The following is a 17,516-nucleotide window of genomic DNA, read 5'->3' as shown; positions in this document are numbered from 1 at the left end:
GAGGAATTAAAAGCTAGCAGACCTCCCTGATCCACCATCTGATATGGTACATGGTACCCTCAGTCTGTCTTGCTAATTACACCACTGGATACAAAATGAGCCTAAACTCATTACATTAAGCTGAATTTGATAAAGTGCTCAACCTTCATTATATCTAAAGAGGTAATACCAGCAACTCAATCCCAGAGACATGTATTCAAATTTCAGCCCCATAAAACTACTGCAAACCAATCTGATAAGCAAAATTATTGTGTTTGTTCTGGGGAGAAAAACTACTCAGTTATCATTCAGTTTACATACTACTAGAATAAAATTATTTTACCAAATAAATTTTGCATTTTATTATTTCAATCATACCATTAAGGATCTTAAAAGAAAGCAGTCAGTAGTATTTCAGGCAGTTGGTTTACATGCTTGAGCAGAAGATGCATGCAATGCACAGTGTCTGTTGACAAATACCCCTAAGGTGGGAAGTCACCTGTCTGATTTGATGTACAGTATGGTCCTCTTTTCTTCTTATACATTAAAGTAACAATACTTACAGCTTGTGTGTTCAGTAATTTCAGCTACATTGTGAAGAAACAAATTCTGATGCACTTACCAATGTACTTGTATTCATGGTCATCCAAGGGAAGCAAAGAGAAAGGCCCTTTTTGACTCTTCCTGAACAAAGTTATTTCAAAGCAAGAAACATAATCAAATAAGGAGTTCTAATACAATATTTTTAACTGTCACATAATGAGCAATTTTTTTACCTACTGCCTTTTATATAACATCCATCTGATCTTGTGCTTGAGACTTACCTTGAGCTGAAGGAGGTGGAATGATTACAAGACAGTTCTGTATAACAAGAGAAAAGAGCAGAAGCAAAATTGCTGAGGGTAAACGGCAAAAATTCTGCTGTAAAAAAAAGGAAAGCAACCACAACAGCAAAACAAAACCACCAAGCTACAGATAGCATATAGGATAAGACAAACAAAAATTGTGTAACTAAAATATTACTGAATTCTGTCTTCCTCTAATATGCCAGGTCTCTGGAAAATTCAGTCTCTCACAATAGCAGTGAACTTTTCTGAGGAGAAAAAGGAAAATAGATACAAAAGAATTTATTATAATCGTTGGAGTTTATTAACAAAATTAATAATACAAATATGCAAGTATAAAAATATATTTTATGAAAATTCATCAGTATTACTCCAGCAGTATATACTATTAGCAGATATTCCATACCAGTCCTGCTGATGGTTTTATTTTTTTCATAAGTTAAAACCAAAATCCTTTATTAAATCTTTAAGAGATTTGCTTCCTTCAGCTAAATCATTTTTCTTCTGCTTCCCTTCTGTGTCTCCTTATGGTCTTTGTTACTCAGTTAGTGCAGAGGTCAAAGATCTGGATGAAAATTCAGCAGATGGAAATCCTTTTGCAAAGGATAGCTGTTCTCATCTAGCACAAAGTGGCTTCTGATTTCCAACAAATAGGATGCTTCTGTATCTGCCAGCAGTGAATGACACAGATCTGCTACTATGGTGCTGTAGGTTATACCTGAAGAGGGCACTGCAAAACACAAAACAATTCAATTTACACTTTATTTTTACAAGAGGACCTAACATTCAATTTCTACTCCCACAAAGCTCCATTGAATTACTGGAAGTGAAGTTCAACATCTGAATAGAAAATTAGCTTTTATTTTTAATTTCTTTTTTAAAAACAATGAGCTGAGCACGTTTCTCATTAAATTGTTAACACCTGTGAATTACATAAAACACCTCAAGTCAAACAGGATGTATCAAATGAAGCTTGTCTGAAACACAGCTCAGTGTTTCACATCGTGAAAACATGCCAGCTCCTTCTAAAAGCTCCTAAGACATTCAATTTCACACATAAGGAATCTATTTAGTTATTGAATATTTAGGTTATATAACTACAACAACTTAGTTATATAGTAGGTATTCACACCATCTCACCCCCTGTTGTTGCAACCTCTCCTCTGCAATTCTGAGTTTGTCAGACAGCCACTGAAATATTCTTTGATGTTGGTTGCTTAGGGTTTTTTTTTAAACTGTCAATGATTAAAAATTTTGTTTCCATTGTGAAGTTTGCTGCCTGTTTCTAGCACAAGTAATTCATGAATCAGTACCTACTAATCTCTTCAGCCAGTCTGCAGGAATATTGAGGAAGATTTTTTCTACCAACTCAGACACCACATGAACATAAATTTCATATCCTTCATCTTCTACTGTCATCAAAGCAGGCCTAGATCAGAAAAAAAATTTCATAAAGGTTAGCTGCTATGTTTTTTTATTGAAGCAAAATTTTTGAAAGCACTGCAACTTAAATCTTACTCTGCAACATAATACCAATAAATAGAAAAATGAGAAAATCTCTGTGTACTCATGTGTCAAATCTGTAGCACTGGAATCAGTTTGAGGAATAAATAAAGAAATGGGCTTAAACTGAGACAGGACACTCAGATGAGACATTAGAAGTAAATTTTTTACTGTCAGGATTGCCCACAAAGGAGGTGGGAGAAATGCAAAGCAGGGACATAAGCTTAGGTCTACCATTTGCAATTGTACCATCTGTATCAACACCATTCTGTATAATCTGTCTTAATACATCACTTTATAGCCACATAATACCAAGGTATATATCTTGTACTGTAGCAAATACCAGATGTTTTCACAAATCACTGAACAAATAAAAATCTCTGTTTGAAAATACTCCCAAGGTGATGCATTCTTACTAAATTAACCACAAGAAAATTTCAGTGCAAAAATGTCAGGCTTTTCTCTGAAAAAAATGGACACATAAATTCTACATCTGGATGTGTTCCCATGCTGAGAATACAAACACTGGAAATCCTTATAATTTTTCTAACCTCTTTTGTGCAGGAGCAAATGGAGGTCCTTCATGTCCACTGAGATTTTATAGTCTTATGAAAGACAGGCAGAACCTTTTCAGTTAAGGAAAAAACCTCTTTGCAGTTAATCCTCCCTCATACGAAAACAAATAGCACATAAAGGTCCAAGACTATTATTTTGCTTAGAGGAAAAATACTAAGTCATAGTATTATGACTTATAATAGGATAAATAAGATATTTAAGTCCTAGTTCATTACGTAATAGTATTTAAGGCAATGATTCATTAAGCTCATTATGAAAGAATTTAGAAAAAATTTGAGAAAAAATTTAGATTGAAAATTTACATATTCTAGAATTCTATCATGTCCATGGTTGTCTCAATAAACATTCTCTAGCTACATGTCTTTCTAGTCACAATGAAAATTACATTTCAAAAGTCCAAGATAAATGTGAGAATTGAACAACTAGTTAATAAAGATGTACCTACATCAACTGGATCCACTTAGTTTATTTTCTCTAAGTGTGAATATGTGTCTCACAGTGCCATCTGGTGATAATTCACTACCTCTGCTCTCCCAGAATGTTTATTGAAAACATTTTTCAATATTATTTCTGCACAGCTGAAACTGGGTAATCAGTTTAAAAACATGGTTCTGCATTCACGTGATTTCACATTTAGGCTGGAACAAGATTATCAAGGAGTTTTCCTTTGCTCCTCAAGCTTCTGCTCCACCTCAGCGTTATCTGACACAGTACTGGGTAAACATCATTCCTACATGATACAGTATTCAAAGAAATAAAAAAAGTTAGATTTAAACTAACAATATCATGTATATATAATGACAATATAATACAGCAATTCAAGAACAACAAATTGAAAATTCTTTAGAGAGACAGGGATTGCTAACCACACCTTCAACAAATAATTTTAGATATGGGGGAAATGAAAATGGAGAAAGTTTACCTCCCTAATAATACACATTACTTTATTTTGCTTACCTGTAGAATGTTTTTACTTTGCTGTATGGCAGACATCTAATACATTGCTTATAGATCATGTTCTCATCTGCCTGTAGTTCCAAACCACATTTGGCACAACCTGAATAGGTAATCATAGGCAGAGAAGCCAAAACACATTCCAGTGAAGTGTCAGCAGAGAAGATGAGTTGCTTGTACTGACCAGTGGAAATGGTAAACTTCAATTCCAAGATATGGGCTTTCACTTGGACCACTCCTACAAAAACAATTCAAATATGAATTAAGCTTTATTTAGAACCGAAAGCAAAATCAATGGCTACAGCGGATTAAAAATCGAAATTGCTATCAAGAATTTTCTCTGTTTTTCCCCCTTTGTTAACACATGCTCAAATTTTTAGAGGTATTTTATTCAGTGAAAAATCTTGGTAGCTAAATATTATTTTAAAATGTATACAAGAACACATTTTCAGGCACTATATCAGTAGATGCCACTATAGAAAGTGCCTGAATAAGAGATCAAAATTGTGCAAAGAATTTTCAAGTGATTTTCTTCCTGCTGTTTCAAAGACACTGAAAAGCATAGCTTCAACAACTTAGCTTTTCACTGTTTATATACAGACTAGAGTAAATGCTGCAAGAACAACTTTAATCACTTCCTAGAATTTAACACCACCCATAGCCATCTTCTAGTTTTATCTGGGAGAGGATGACTGTGTAAAATGGTAAAATGTCCTCTTTGTCTTTTTGTAAGAAGTTTTCAACAGCAGTAGCTATTGAGAGATCCAGTTTTTGAAAAACACTGAAACTTTCAGTAATTAGTCACATCATCACTGGACTGGCTGGTGTGGACAGCAAAAGTCAGTATTATCCTCTGTGTTCCAAAGCTGCCTTTGCATGGCAGCACACACCACAACCACCTCTCTGCTGGCCTCATGGGATGAAGGCTGCATTCAGTTTGGCCAAGTACAGAGCAGTGGCCTACAGAATAAATTCATAACGTGACCTGGGCTACCTTAAAAAACAACAACCATCTTACCTCATCAAGAGAGCATCTATTCTGCCTACTTATGCATGGCACAACAGACATTACAACAGAGGTATGGATAACATTTACCTGAGCATTTTTCTTCCAGGAGTGCTGAGAGCCTTGTCAACTCCATGAGGGATGTTTGACTTCTCTGAAACTTTTCCTTAAATTCAACTGCCCTTTTGTCATCATCAAACAAGCACTCATAGGATGACCATGGAGTTGTGCGCAGTTCAAAGTCACCTGAGACAGAACTACACTGGACCAAAAGGTATTTGAAGTCCCATATGTGGTCTGCAGAACAAAAAAGCAAACAGAAGAGTTTAATTTCTATACTGTGGTTAATTTACAGAAAGACAAGGTCACTTACAAGGCTGAGAAACAAATCAGAAGACCTTCTCATATAGCCAGCTCTGGCAACTTCCTTTAAAGTGTGATGACATGTAAGGTTTTTCCTTTCCCTATAAACTTTGCATGAGTTGTTTCCCCTAACAGAAATTTCATTTCACCTCTACCAAATTCAGCTGTCACAACAACTCAGCATTTTGAAAAAGAAACCAGCTCTGAAATTTGTTGTCAGCACTAATGCTGGCACTGTCTCAGAGAAAAAAAAATCTTCATTTTATTAATCAACTTCAATTTTTTAATATGCCCCTGTTTTTTAATCTTCTATCTCTAGAACTATCAATTTAATATAAACCTAGTTTAACTTTTCTTAAAAGAACAAGACTAGGAATAAATCAAAGTTTGGGAGTTGTCACTGCATAGTCTATGTAATTCTTGCAAGAGATGCTTCTACTTAGTTACAGCTGGACTTGTTCTCAAGACCATCAGGATGTACAGCCTGACATGAGTAAAGTGGAAAGCAGAAAATGAAAAAAGGACTAGGAAAAACCCAGCAATTCATGCCACACCAGACAGTGGTAAGGAAGACCCAGTAAAACTGGTAACACAGTTAACACTCATGGATTTTTATAGTTACATAACCAGGCACTATACAAGTAAGTGCATCTTGTATATAGATTCAAGTTTTTAAATATTTATGCCTTCTCAGTCTTGTGAAATGCATTCAAATTCTGTTGCTGATGGCACTGCTTCTAAACAGAAGGGATATGTTAGAATTAGCACAAAATACATTCCCCCTCCAAGGGAAGTATTTAAAGGCTGAATGGATACATGTTACCAGCTGAATACTTCAAAGGCACTAACAGCATCAAAAATATCTTTTCAGACCTACCAATAGGTACAAGGACCTTACCTTTTTTCCTCTGAAGCTGGGGGTACCAGGCAGCCCCTGCTCCCCACAGAACCATCCTATAGTGTTCATCTCTGTTCTGTTCTACTGTTAGAATAATTTTTCTTTGGCTGCCACCTCTGTAGCTGTGCAGAGATTCTGATAAGAATTGAAATTACATTACTTCTACAGTAAAAAGCATATAAGCACACAAACCCCATGTGCCTCAGTATTACAGTGAAATCATGGTGTTGTCACATTTTATGCTACAATTAAAAGCTAAGAAGAACACACCTACAATTTCTTCTGGACAGAAAACCTGCTTTCTTCTGCAAGAGGAATCTAGTTTGAGGGACTGCATAAACTTTTATCCATCTAAGTACTCAGTAATTGGACAACTCCCTTTGAAGCAGGAGGTATCTGAGCATCTTTCAGCTCCCATTCATCCTGACTTGTACTGAGTGGAAAGAAGTTGTACTCAATCTCTCAGCAACTGTTGTAATTGGAAGTTCCTATAACTTCTGCCCAATACAGTGGAAGAAACAGCTCCCTAGAAGTTTTCACATAAAAGAAAACTCTAGGCACAAGGTGTACAAGACACACTAAAACTATTAGTAACAGTACACACAAATTGCAGCAATTAGCACCTTTACACCACTCTTATCCAGGACACTGCATGTTTCAGTTCCACACTACAACTACAGCATTTTTCATGAATAATTATTGATCAAGAACACCTGGATGAAATATCTAACTAATATCTAGTTCCAAGATTTACATACTAGAGCAAATGATGAAGATTTTTATCTTCAAAATTCCACATTTAAAACTAATAAACGTGCTATTGATGACAGGGGTAGAAATTTGTAATTCAAGATGATAGTGCAATGTGATCAAGTCTTTGTGCAAAGCTTGAAATCAAGCAGTGAGAAACATTTTGCTATGCAAAATTACTATTTTCAACTGCAGAAGTTGAAGTCCAGTGCACAAACTTACCTGTTAACACAGAAATATTGATAATTTTCAGGATTAAGTGCACCAAAGTATTTGGCTGGAGCTGATCTAGCTGCACATACTGAACACCATCCAGTCTCTGAACTTGTCTTTGTGGAATGTCTCTGAAGTGTGGAAATTCTGATGATATGTATGCCAATAAGCCATGGAGAACACCATCATCCACTAGAAGATAAGCTTATATGGAAAAAAGGCAAAGTCACATACTGCTTTTTATGCTTAGAAGTGTAAAACTTGTGACTAGGAGCATGTTTACAGTGAAAAAAATCAGAACAGTTTTAGAATAATTTTAAAGTAAGAAATTCCTGAGATATATAACCCTCTATTTGAAACTAAACTGTACTTCAGGATAGTATCAAGAGGAGGCAGATGAAGTTAAGCTAAGTGCAATACTTTAAAGTACACCAATAAACCCCTTTTATCATAGCTTGGTAAAAAGAAAGCTGTTCTTGATCACTGACTTCAGAATCTGCCTTAAGAGCTGGCATCACAACAGTGGACATCACATAGACAGGAAGAACAATGGTGATACTTCCAAAGTATTTTCCCCTCAGTTTCCAACCTTCCATGGCCTGCAATTAATACTTTCCCTGAATGGATCTACTTACTGCATTTTGCAAAAACATTAATCCTCATGCAATCTCAGACATCACATGGGCAGGTCCTGGGATAACTGCTCTTTCCTAAATTAAACTCTTTTTCTTTTTAGTTCAGAGTGGTAGACACCAAACTTTATCATGATCTCCACATGCCTATCTCATGTCATGTCCACATCTTGTGCTCAGGTGTTCCTGTCATATTTTTCTATTGTGTTTTGTACCTCTCAGATGCCCTATGTGTGAGGCATTGGCAGCAAAATTGAGCACTTGAAATAGCTCTTTTACTGTGATTTTCATGGCAAATTATGTACAACAATCTTACATTCTTCTGTTTTGAGAGCTGAGCAGTTCCCCAGATTCAGTAACTGACTGGTAAATGTTGACTGAAGCATGATCTCTCCACACCAAGAATTCTCATACATTATTATATCTGCAAGAAAAAAGCAACTTTATCAACACATGTGTTGACAATATTGAAGTGTATCATATTTTTCTTGACTATATAACTATTTTACATACAGATGTGTGAGGCACGGGGTTTAAAAGAGATCACTTGAAAACACAGTGATTAATTTTTTTCATCTACCAACACCATTTACAATGAGGTAGTAAAATTCTCATTAGTTTGAGGTAATTCTTAGATTTATTAACCTTCTAGCAGACACTGCTTAGGTCTAGTTTGTGGTAGCACTTGTATTTTTCAGGAACAACTGTTTCAAAACACTGACACCTTACAGAATAACCCTGACTCCCCATGGCTGTCTGAGGGCAAACTTCCATGGAATAGTCAATGTTCCACTGCAGGATGGCTGAGAACTCAATGATTTAAGTGATGTAAGAAAGCAACTTACAAATGCTTGGCCATAGTTCCAAATTACTTGTTTAATTCTTCTACTTTAAACAGGCCTTCTAAAGATCCATATTTCAAAAGGGCAAAAAAAGAACTCTCACCTGTAAGCAGTATGATATCCCCAGGAAACACAGTAAGGGACCAAAATGCAGCACCACGCCACAGCACCACCTTTCTCTCAATTTCTGACTGGTCAACAACAACAACTGTTGCCACAGGAACTTTACATGAAGATTTTGGTTTACTCTTCTGCTGTACTTCTTTGATATGACAAGGATGTACAACTGCAACCAAAATACTATACTTTTGATTTTTGCTGCAGCAATTCTTAAGTAGTGATAGTTTCTTTTGGAGTTTCTTGAACTCTGCCATCCTGTCTGGGTCCACTCTCACCCCAGAACCAGGTGGAGAGGAATTCAGTTTAGCTCTCTTAGATTTCAGCTGTCTTTTAAATGCTGAGTGAAAAAGATGAAAGGAATCTTCATGCTTGCGGGGTCTTTTAGAAAAGTTCTTGTGAGAACAGTTCCCTTGAGAGCACAGCATCCCAGAGCTCAGTGGCTCAATATGGATTTCATTTACAAGCTGCTTACAAGGAACATCAAGTTCTTGAAACTGGTCTGCATTTTCCTGAGCACTTTCTTCCTGTTTTGTAGCTTTAATCAAAACATTTTCCCCATCATCCTCAGAGCTGAAAAGTTCAAGAGAACTCGCCTCCTCTTCCTCATGTTCATTTTCAGTCACAGTAGTAGTACATGTTCCAACACCAGAATTACATTGGAAGTGATCATACTGTCCTTCAGCTTTTTTGCCTGCTTCTCTTTCTGACAGTTTTACAATACCTTCCTGCATCTCATTCTGTGCAAAACCAGCCACCTGACTCAAAGTCACTACACTATGAAACTCAGTGTCTGCTGACACTGCAAAGTCTGCAGAGTTATTTGGTTCTTTTGGTTTGGAACCCTGACTATGGAAAAACACATCCATACATTGACTTAGATGTTCATGATGCTCCCTTTGGTGAGCTGCCTGAAGCTCCCCAGACTGTAGATGGATGCTGACTTGCTCAGGGCTGGCAACCAACGCAGAAATGACAGCGCTGTTAACTTCTGAAGGATGGGCTTTTCTCTCTGTGGGCTCTGGGCACCAGGCACCTGATGGTTTCTCTTGTCCAGCTGATTCTGCACAGCCCTGGGGCAGGCATTGATCTGCAGCCTGATTTACATCTGGAGGTGTAAATCCATCTTTGGGTCCTTGACAATCAGAGCAAGTTAAACTTGTGCTCTTTTTAGGCGTGCTGGTACAAGTTAGTGCCACAGGGGCAGGAGATGGCAAATCTGTTCCTTCTTTTGCCATGAACATACCCTGCTGAGCTCTGTCCCCGCTGGTAGGGACCCCTGTGGGTGTGGAGCTTTCTGCCTGGGGCACCGAGGGGGTCCCAGGAACAAAGCCAGGGCTATCACATAAACAGTGCAGCTCCCTCCATTGCTCACCAGTAGGGGCTGAGCTCTGCTCTAACCCCTCCCGTGGCCTCGGGATGCTGGGTGCTCCCACAAAAATATGAATTTGAGGTCTTTTTGACATTTTTGACTGCTGTGTATGTTTGACTTTAAATAATGCAGCTTAAGCAGTAAGCACAATAATAAATATTAGCAGATGCAAAAAAAAAAATGGATTTTACTTTTCCTTTACAATTTTAAAAACACCTAAAATTCATGGGACTATTTCACAGTTTAACCAGTAAAAACACTACTTAACTACTTAGAGCCTATAAAAATAGATGTACAAAATCTAAAAAGGGTAAATTATTTTAGAAATATTTAGCCTTTATTTCCGTCAAATTTGCACAGAAAAATAAATTTACAGCAACACCTAGTTTCTGATTCTGATACATGGAAATATATTATAGTGAAGTTAAAATTAAGTTTGATTATGGACCTATTTGTCTTAATTTACTATTGCTAATTAAACAGTCAAATGTGACTTCACTATTCAGTACTGGATTTTAACTCATCTGAAATAAATGTAAGAAATCTTCACAGCATAGTTAGGAGATCATTTCATCTCCCAGAAAATTACAGTTTTACCTAAATGATTAAAACACTAGAGATATTTAAAATTAAAGTTTGTTAGGAATGCAATATTTTACATGCTGTTTTGGCATGAAACTACTGTTTCAGGCTATTACTGATAAATAATAATTATTTAATAACCCCTTAGAGGTCAGTAAGCTTGAGCAGGTGATTTAGGATTTGCTTTAATTCATTTATGTAGTATCAATCTACTCAAGAAATTGCTAGCTTTTCTAGCTAATTAAAACTTAGCCCACTTACACAGCACACAAAAAGAAGACCTTTTATTTTTAAAAATTTCTGCTGTATAATTATAATTTTAATATATGTAGAAACAGCTATAACTGCTCCTTAAAATGCTGATTACAGCTACTTGTTTTGGGAGCGCTGCTGCTAATAGAAGTTGCTTCAATAGGCAATTCTGAAGATGTGCAGAACACAAGAAAAAAATTTGAGAGCTAATCCAGCTGTAAATAGAAGGAAAAGACCATTGAAACAAATGCAGTATTGAAAAATATGCAACATTTTCATTTAGCACTAATTAAATTAGCAACCATTTTCCTAACAACACCACTAGGGGTCAATAAATCTGCACATTCATAAGGCTCATTGTAACATGTAAAAACCATAAACACTCCAGAATAGTGATCTCTGGTGTATCACTGCTGTCACTGGAAAAGCAATATACATCACTAAAATCAGATAGGGCAAAGTACAATGAAGCTACAAAATCCAGAGACTAGTATTGATCACTTTTATGCTCATAACAGAATAAATACCACTTAAAACATTGGGGTGTTCAAACTTCTGCAGTAGTACATTTAAATTTAGTCCCAGAAAATGGTAACTTTTAAAGGACAACACCCAAAGTTGTGAAAGCTTTGGGTTATATAAAGAATGGTAATATACAAATAACCAGAAGAACTGAATTTATGGTCAATACTAAAGTAGTGGATCAGGTAAGGGAAAGACTAAGCAAAGTGATAGTGAGGTTGAATCCCTAAAGAAGTGATGTTAAGTTTTGTAGATAAAAGGCTACCAATATATGATGTAAACAGCTTAGCAACAGATCTGTGACAAAAAGAAAATGTGACTATCAGTTCAAATGAACTTAGTAAATGTCCAGTTATATAGTAATTTATCAGCCCCTCATTTTAAGTATCTCTTCTCTTTTGCTTGTTGACATGTTTAAAGGTTTACAAGTTACACAAAAATTCAGAATTTTTTCCTAAATTTTCCTTAACTTTCCAGTTCTGTAACTTCTTTAAACTTAGGATTTGCTTTGCTGATTCACATTTTGCAGTGCCAGTACATTAAAGCCAGGCTGGATGGGGCCCTGAGCAACTTGGTCTAGTGAAACAAGCCCATGGCACAGGGTTTGGAACTTGATGATTTTCAAGAGCTTTCCAACCTGGGCTGTTTTATGATTCTATGATCATACCAAAGGAATTGAATCTTGATGTTGTTTAATGAATGTCTGCAATTAAAACAATTACAGCTTATATTTTCAAAACATAAATTACCTTAGGAATGGTAAATGACCTCTGCCAACTGATTTGTGTAATAGGTCCAGTACTTTTGGGAATTTCCAAGTGACTTTTTGGGTCAAAGATGTCAAACCCCTTCCTGTACTAGGAATCATCAGTACCTAAAATAATTTCAGTCTGTAAATCAGAAAGAAAAAAAAAATTAAGCTTACCTAAATTCTCTGTACACAAGTGTTTAAAGAACCATTGCTTTGCTGCTTCAGAACAGAATTATTACTCACTTAATTAGTTTTGTTAGTGAAGTTCTACACCTTGTTATAAATAAAAGTCTGAAAGAACAATTTACTTCAGATTTTAAAAGGTGAGCAAAAAACCTATCAATTATTTTAGTAAAACTCTACTGCCACAAAAAAAACCCCCATTTTATACTGTAGTTAAATGATCTGTTTGCAGACAGTAGGTTAGCTAACTACACAAAAGATAACAGGAGCTAAAACTCATGAAGATACAACTGAAACCTGAATGCACATATCCATTATACCTGTTAATTATTACACCATTTCCTAATTTGTGGAAAGGTGCTCTATTCCTAGCAGCCAATGAAAGCCAAGCTTTTTATCTCTGAAATGGTCAGAGTCTGATTGACGGGTCAATGATCAATTAAAAAACAGTAACTACATCAGCAAGTTTTACATTTGCAAGGCACTGCAAGTGAGGTTTAATATACAGAAATATATTATGCTACATAGTGTATTTCTTCCTACCTAAATAGTAAGACAGGAATTCCAAACTTAAAGGTTTTTAAAACGAACTGTCATTAACAGATTGTTAATCTCTAGTGATCTGCTGCACATAGAATAAAATTTAAAATAGCTTTAAAAATCCTCTTCCCTCTAGAAATGTTCTGATGCTACATACACAACCTTAAAGTATCCCTAAAATACCCTTAAGATACTCGTCAATTTTATTCCATATTTTTCTACTCATTAATAGTATTCACTCACCATGATCATCTTTAAGCATTATGCCAAGGTAATTTAAGAGGGTGACACAGCTTCAGCTTCCTATAATTCCTGAATATTCACAGTAGCCACATGCCTAATCTCTGTTCTGAGAAGTTACATCCAAATAGTCTCATCAAGTCTTTACTCAAGTCCTGTGCACTAAAAGAAAATCACACTAATTCAACCTGCCGTTAAGTTTCTTTACGTCTGTTACACACTACAAAGTTTCAAACGACAAATAAAATTACAGAAATAAAAGACAGGAATGCATCAGAAGACGAAGAGCTATAGCAATATTATGCAAAAGTGTACTTTCCCCTCTAGGACCACTAAAGTTCTAGGAAACAAAACAGTGTATTCTTTTAACTTCCGGCTTTGATTTGCTGCAGCTTAATGATGAACATCCTAAATGGTAAGTGGTTAATGACTTGACCCCTGAAATTTGCAAGAAAACATTACATTGTCCTTTACCTGCTGAAAAGCTGGTAATAAAGTAAGTAATAAATACATAAAGTAGGACATTTCTTAAATTCGGAATTTTAATTTCTATTGTGGATGCTACCCTCCCTTATTCACATACTTCACTTTATACTCCTCCTCCATGTAGTATAAAAAATAAAAGGATTGATTCATCTACCTTACAACAGAGGAAACTGAATTATTCATAGCCATCTTCAGAGTATTTCATTTCAGTTCAATTCAAGCTGTAGGGCTGTTTTCTTTTGGTGATTGTGGAGTAGAAAATCTACTAAGACAGTTTCCAGCCAAAGGGAAACCAGAAAAACTTCTTGGTGCAGAATTCTGTTTACATCACAGGAAACTCTTCTGGCACTTGCACCATGCTGCTCAAATCTACCTCCAAAATATAACGTGATCTTCTTAAAAAGCCAGGGACTGCAGCTGTACAGTCACTTTGAAAGAAGAAACAGCAAGCAGTGTAGTAACAGTTTCATACACTTAGAAACTGAAACAGCTCTGGAATGAAGTGAGGAATGCATTACACATTTGCTTGCAACTTGTGCAAGGGAAAGAAGGGGGATGCTTCTGCCAACAACTCCTGCTGGCACTGCAAGTGAATCAATACACCAGCAACAGCACCTATCTACTAAATCAATAAGCTTGGTCCAAATACATAATGAGAGGAACACAATGGCAAATAAAAACTGACAGAAGAACTCAAGCTAAGCACCTTACAGCTGAAGCAAACTTACTCTACATAAGAGTGAAGGATGTATCACGTGGGCTTCAAAGAAGCTGCTACATGTAAGTGAACACCAGTTCAAGGAGATTTACGTGGGCTGCAGTAGCCCAGGCTGGTGGCACCTAACAAGAACTCAAGGGAACACAGACGTGGGAGAACATACACATAACACATGCTCAGCTGGGGAAATGAACAGTATAGGTCTTATTTCTGTCATCTGTTGTTTGGTGATTTTTACAAGCACCAAATACCTCTTATCTGAATTTTAATACAAGGTTTCAGACAAAAACTGTAGTCCTGTCCATAACTGACCTGCCTAACCAAATGCAATTTTACACCAGGATGATCATTTGGCTCACAAAGTAACACTGTGTTAGCACATGGAATACTATACACAGAGGCTGCTGTCAAGCAGACCTGGTGGTATAGCAAGAACCCTGCTGGCTGAGATCAAAATTGATGAAAATCACAAACCTTCATTTGCCTACAGCAGTATCTGTAGTTAGTAAAAAGTTACTTCTAAATTAGGTACTTGGGTTATTCTTGACCATGAAATAATTTCTATTAGTACTTAATGTTGAAGTTAAATATTCATCAGCATTCAGTATTTAGTTCTTTTCCTTGGCTATGACCAGAGGACTACAATACCACCTGATGATTAAAAATCATCAAGTACAAGTCCTACTCCAATAGGTATTGTAGGACTACAATACCTATTGGACTCAATAGGTATTGAATCCAGCTATCTTGGACTCAATACCTATCTTGAGTCCAAGATAGCTAGCTGTACCTATCTTAGACTCAGGATAGGTACAGCTGGTTTACAAGTGCACAAAAACTGTATTCAGCAATACCTAGCCATAAAACACAAGGTATCCTTTTTTTTTTTTTCCTTATTTGGAGCACTTTTAAGTAACAAGATGATTTTTAGAACACAGAACACCTATGGTTTAGGTAACACTATAAAAACCTTCCTAAATACTTGTGCAGCAGCAGGGAAATAATTCACACCAGGAATCAAGGTTATAAGCAGTTCCATAGCCTAACACTGTAAAAAATATAAATCAAAATACTGAGTAAGAAGAGGCAAGTTGTTCTTCATAACTATTATTTAACTATTAATATACAACAAGAAGGCAAGGAATCAAATGGCATTGCTATTGCTATTATTTAATGTGTACCTACTTGCCAGCAGGATCAGGGCCTGTGGTTTCTAAAGTTGTGCTCTGGAAGGGAAATATTTCCCTGGATCTGGAATGAAGACATTTCTTCTGTAAATAAAAGCTTGGATCATATAAAGGCATCTATTGAGCAGTTGTATCAGCCATTTTATTTTATCATTATTATTTTTTTGAACCAAATGATGCAAAAATTTGAACACTGATAATACACTTTCAATTCAACCATTGAGATAGTCTTCATTGTGTTTGAAAACTGGAGTAAAGCTGGTAGGCTTTTGTGATTTACTTGGTAATTTCTGCCTCACAGCCTTTGTGCCTTTTGAGATGGCCCCTTAAGTAAATGCTACTTATTGATTTTTGTTTTGCAATACACAAAACCATATAATTAAGGAGATATGAGCATCCAGTGGCTGCTACAAACAAAAGAAGACAAAAGTTCTAGAGAACACTGACCTTTTCAGTAGAAAAGAAAGATAAAGGTAAAAGGTCAAAGATACACAAACGTGCCATGCACGTTTCATTGAAGAACTCTCATTCCTCAAACCCTTATTTTTGAGAACTATTTAAACAACTAAACTTCTATACCTTTCTGTCAAGAAACATCATTCCATATATTTCAACATATTAAAATACCTCAAAATATCAGAATGGCATCATTGTGGGGGGTTTTAGAAAAACTACTTAGTTTGCAGAAAATTTTCCAGAGGTATCATTAACAATGAAAATCTATATTGGGATTGAAACCTGATAAACAGAGGTGGATAAAGCAATACAGGACCTAAGATGAAAGCAAGGTAACTGGTCAAAGAAACACCATAACAGCCTGATCTCCATCAGATTAACTGCTGGTAGATTTCAGTTATTAGGATCAGAAGATAAATATAAATAAGAAATATTTAAAATACAAAGCCACTAATTTTATTTTCCTGTCTTTATAAAAGCCTTACTCAAAAATGATGAAGTTTTATAATGAAAATCTGGATGCTGACTGCATGTTCATAGTCAAAAATGGGATATTGTCAGTTTTGGGCAACAGCCATAGGTAAGACTGTCCTTTTGCTCTTGTATTGTGGGAGACAGGTTGTTGAAAAGGTGCAGTTCTTAAGTTTACCATGTAAAATAATCTATTTTATTTCCATGGAAGTGATCTACTAGTGCCAGGAAAATGTCTTCCACTCCCCACCAAAAGTGGTGAAGTTAGCAATAGACCTGAACTACAGCTGCACTTCCTCTTGCCTTTAAGACAAGTTTGATACTTCTCATTTGTCAGCATCATGAAACAATTCAAGTTCACTGTCTGTCAACTGAAAAAAATCAGTCACTCACTTCCAGAAGTCATATTGGAGCACACAAGTCATCACTACATCAAGTCATTTTCCAAGGCTGTTCAAAGCTACAGGTGGCAGACAAGCCCACAAGTCACCTTTAGACCAATAGCTCAATCATTACTTCATTTACTTCATCACTGTCTATAGAGGATCCCTCCACAAGAGCAAACATTTAACTTTGCTGCAAACATAAATGGCAGCAAGTACTTTTTGTCCATGGCACCAGACCTATCTAATTCCCTCCCCATGCCAAGCCACATTGTGCCCATTTCATCTGTTCCTCTAGTGTGCAGCTACATCCTTTGTGTGGCATCATGAGTGCACTTCTGTGAGGTTCAAAGGAGATGGCAATCCAGGCCAATCAATAGCTGATCTCCTCAGGACTTCCATATCTCAGGAAGATGAAAGCTGACTTTACACATCTCTATAGATCCAGTGTCTCAAGAGAAAAGTTCAAACACATGCTTTTGATGTGAGCATTGTAATTTAAAAAAAACTCTTGAGAGATGTTAAGTACATGTTAGTATAACAGTAATGACTTTTATATCCAAATCTAGAATTTCAGTTCTTGAAAAGGCAAAGGATTTTCAAGATTATGTTAATATTTCCCTTTTGCATATACAACAAGAATATACTTCAGCTGTAAGTGAAAAGGATTTGCTATTCTATCTATAAGTCAAGAG

The 17,516-nt window shown here is 36.1% G+C and overlaps 1 protein-coding gene across 11 annotated transcripts in view; it reads right to left on the bottom strand.

The window, feature by feature from the left end:
* Positions 1-1,095: 1,095 nt before the first annotated feature.
* Positions 1,096-17,516, bottom strand: part of SHLD2 (shieldin complex subunit 2) — a 28,892-nt gene continuing 12,471 nt past the window's right edge. For 2 of the 11 annotated variants that reach the window (XM_050976350.1, XM_050976348.1), the window contains exons 2-11: positions 15,510-15,575; positions 12,156-14,034; positions 8,665-11,099; positions 8,036-8,143; positions 7,097-7,291; positions 6,125-6,259; positions 4,954-5,160; positions 3,861-4,095; positions 2,138-2,253; positions 1,096-1,554 (exon numbers count right to left, since the gene is read on the bottom strand). In XM_050976350.1, the coding sequence (XP_050832307.1) occupies positions 1,382-1,554; positions 2,138-2,253; positions 3,861-4,095; positions 4,954-5,160; positions 6,125-6,259; positions 7,097-7,291; positions 8,036-8,143; positions 8,665-10,144 (2,649 nt within the window). In that variant the 5' untranslated portion in view covers positions 10,145-11,099; positions 12,156-14,034; positions 15,510-15,575 and the 3' untranslated portion in view covers positions 1,096-1,381. Of the gene's footprint in view, positions 1,555-2,137; positions 2,254-3,348; positions 3,634-3,860; positions 4,096-4,953; positions 5,161-6,124; positions 6,260-7,096; positions 7,292-8,035; positions 8,144-8,664; positions 11,100-12,155; positions 17,509-17,516 lie in introns of those variants that run through there. The other 9 variants (XM_050976346.1, XM_050976349.1, XM_050976347.1 and 6 more) reach the window with 8 other exon arrangements.

This window comes from Serinus canaria, chromosome 6 (genome assembly GCF_022539315.1).
Source record: "Serinus canaria isolate serCan28SL12 chromosome 6, serCan2020, whole genome shotgun sequence".
NCBI lineage: Eukaryota > Metazoa > Chordata > Aves > Passeriformes > Fringillidae > Serinus > Serinus canaria.
The sequence above is the reverse complement of the archived record's forward strand: the minus strand, read 5'-3'. Positions and strand labels throughout refer to the sequence as shown.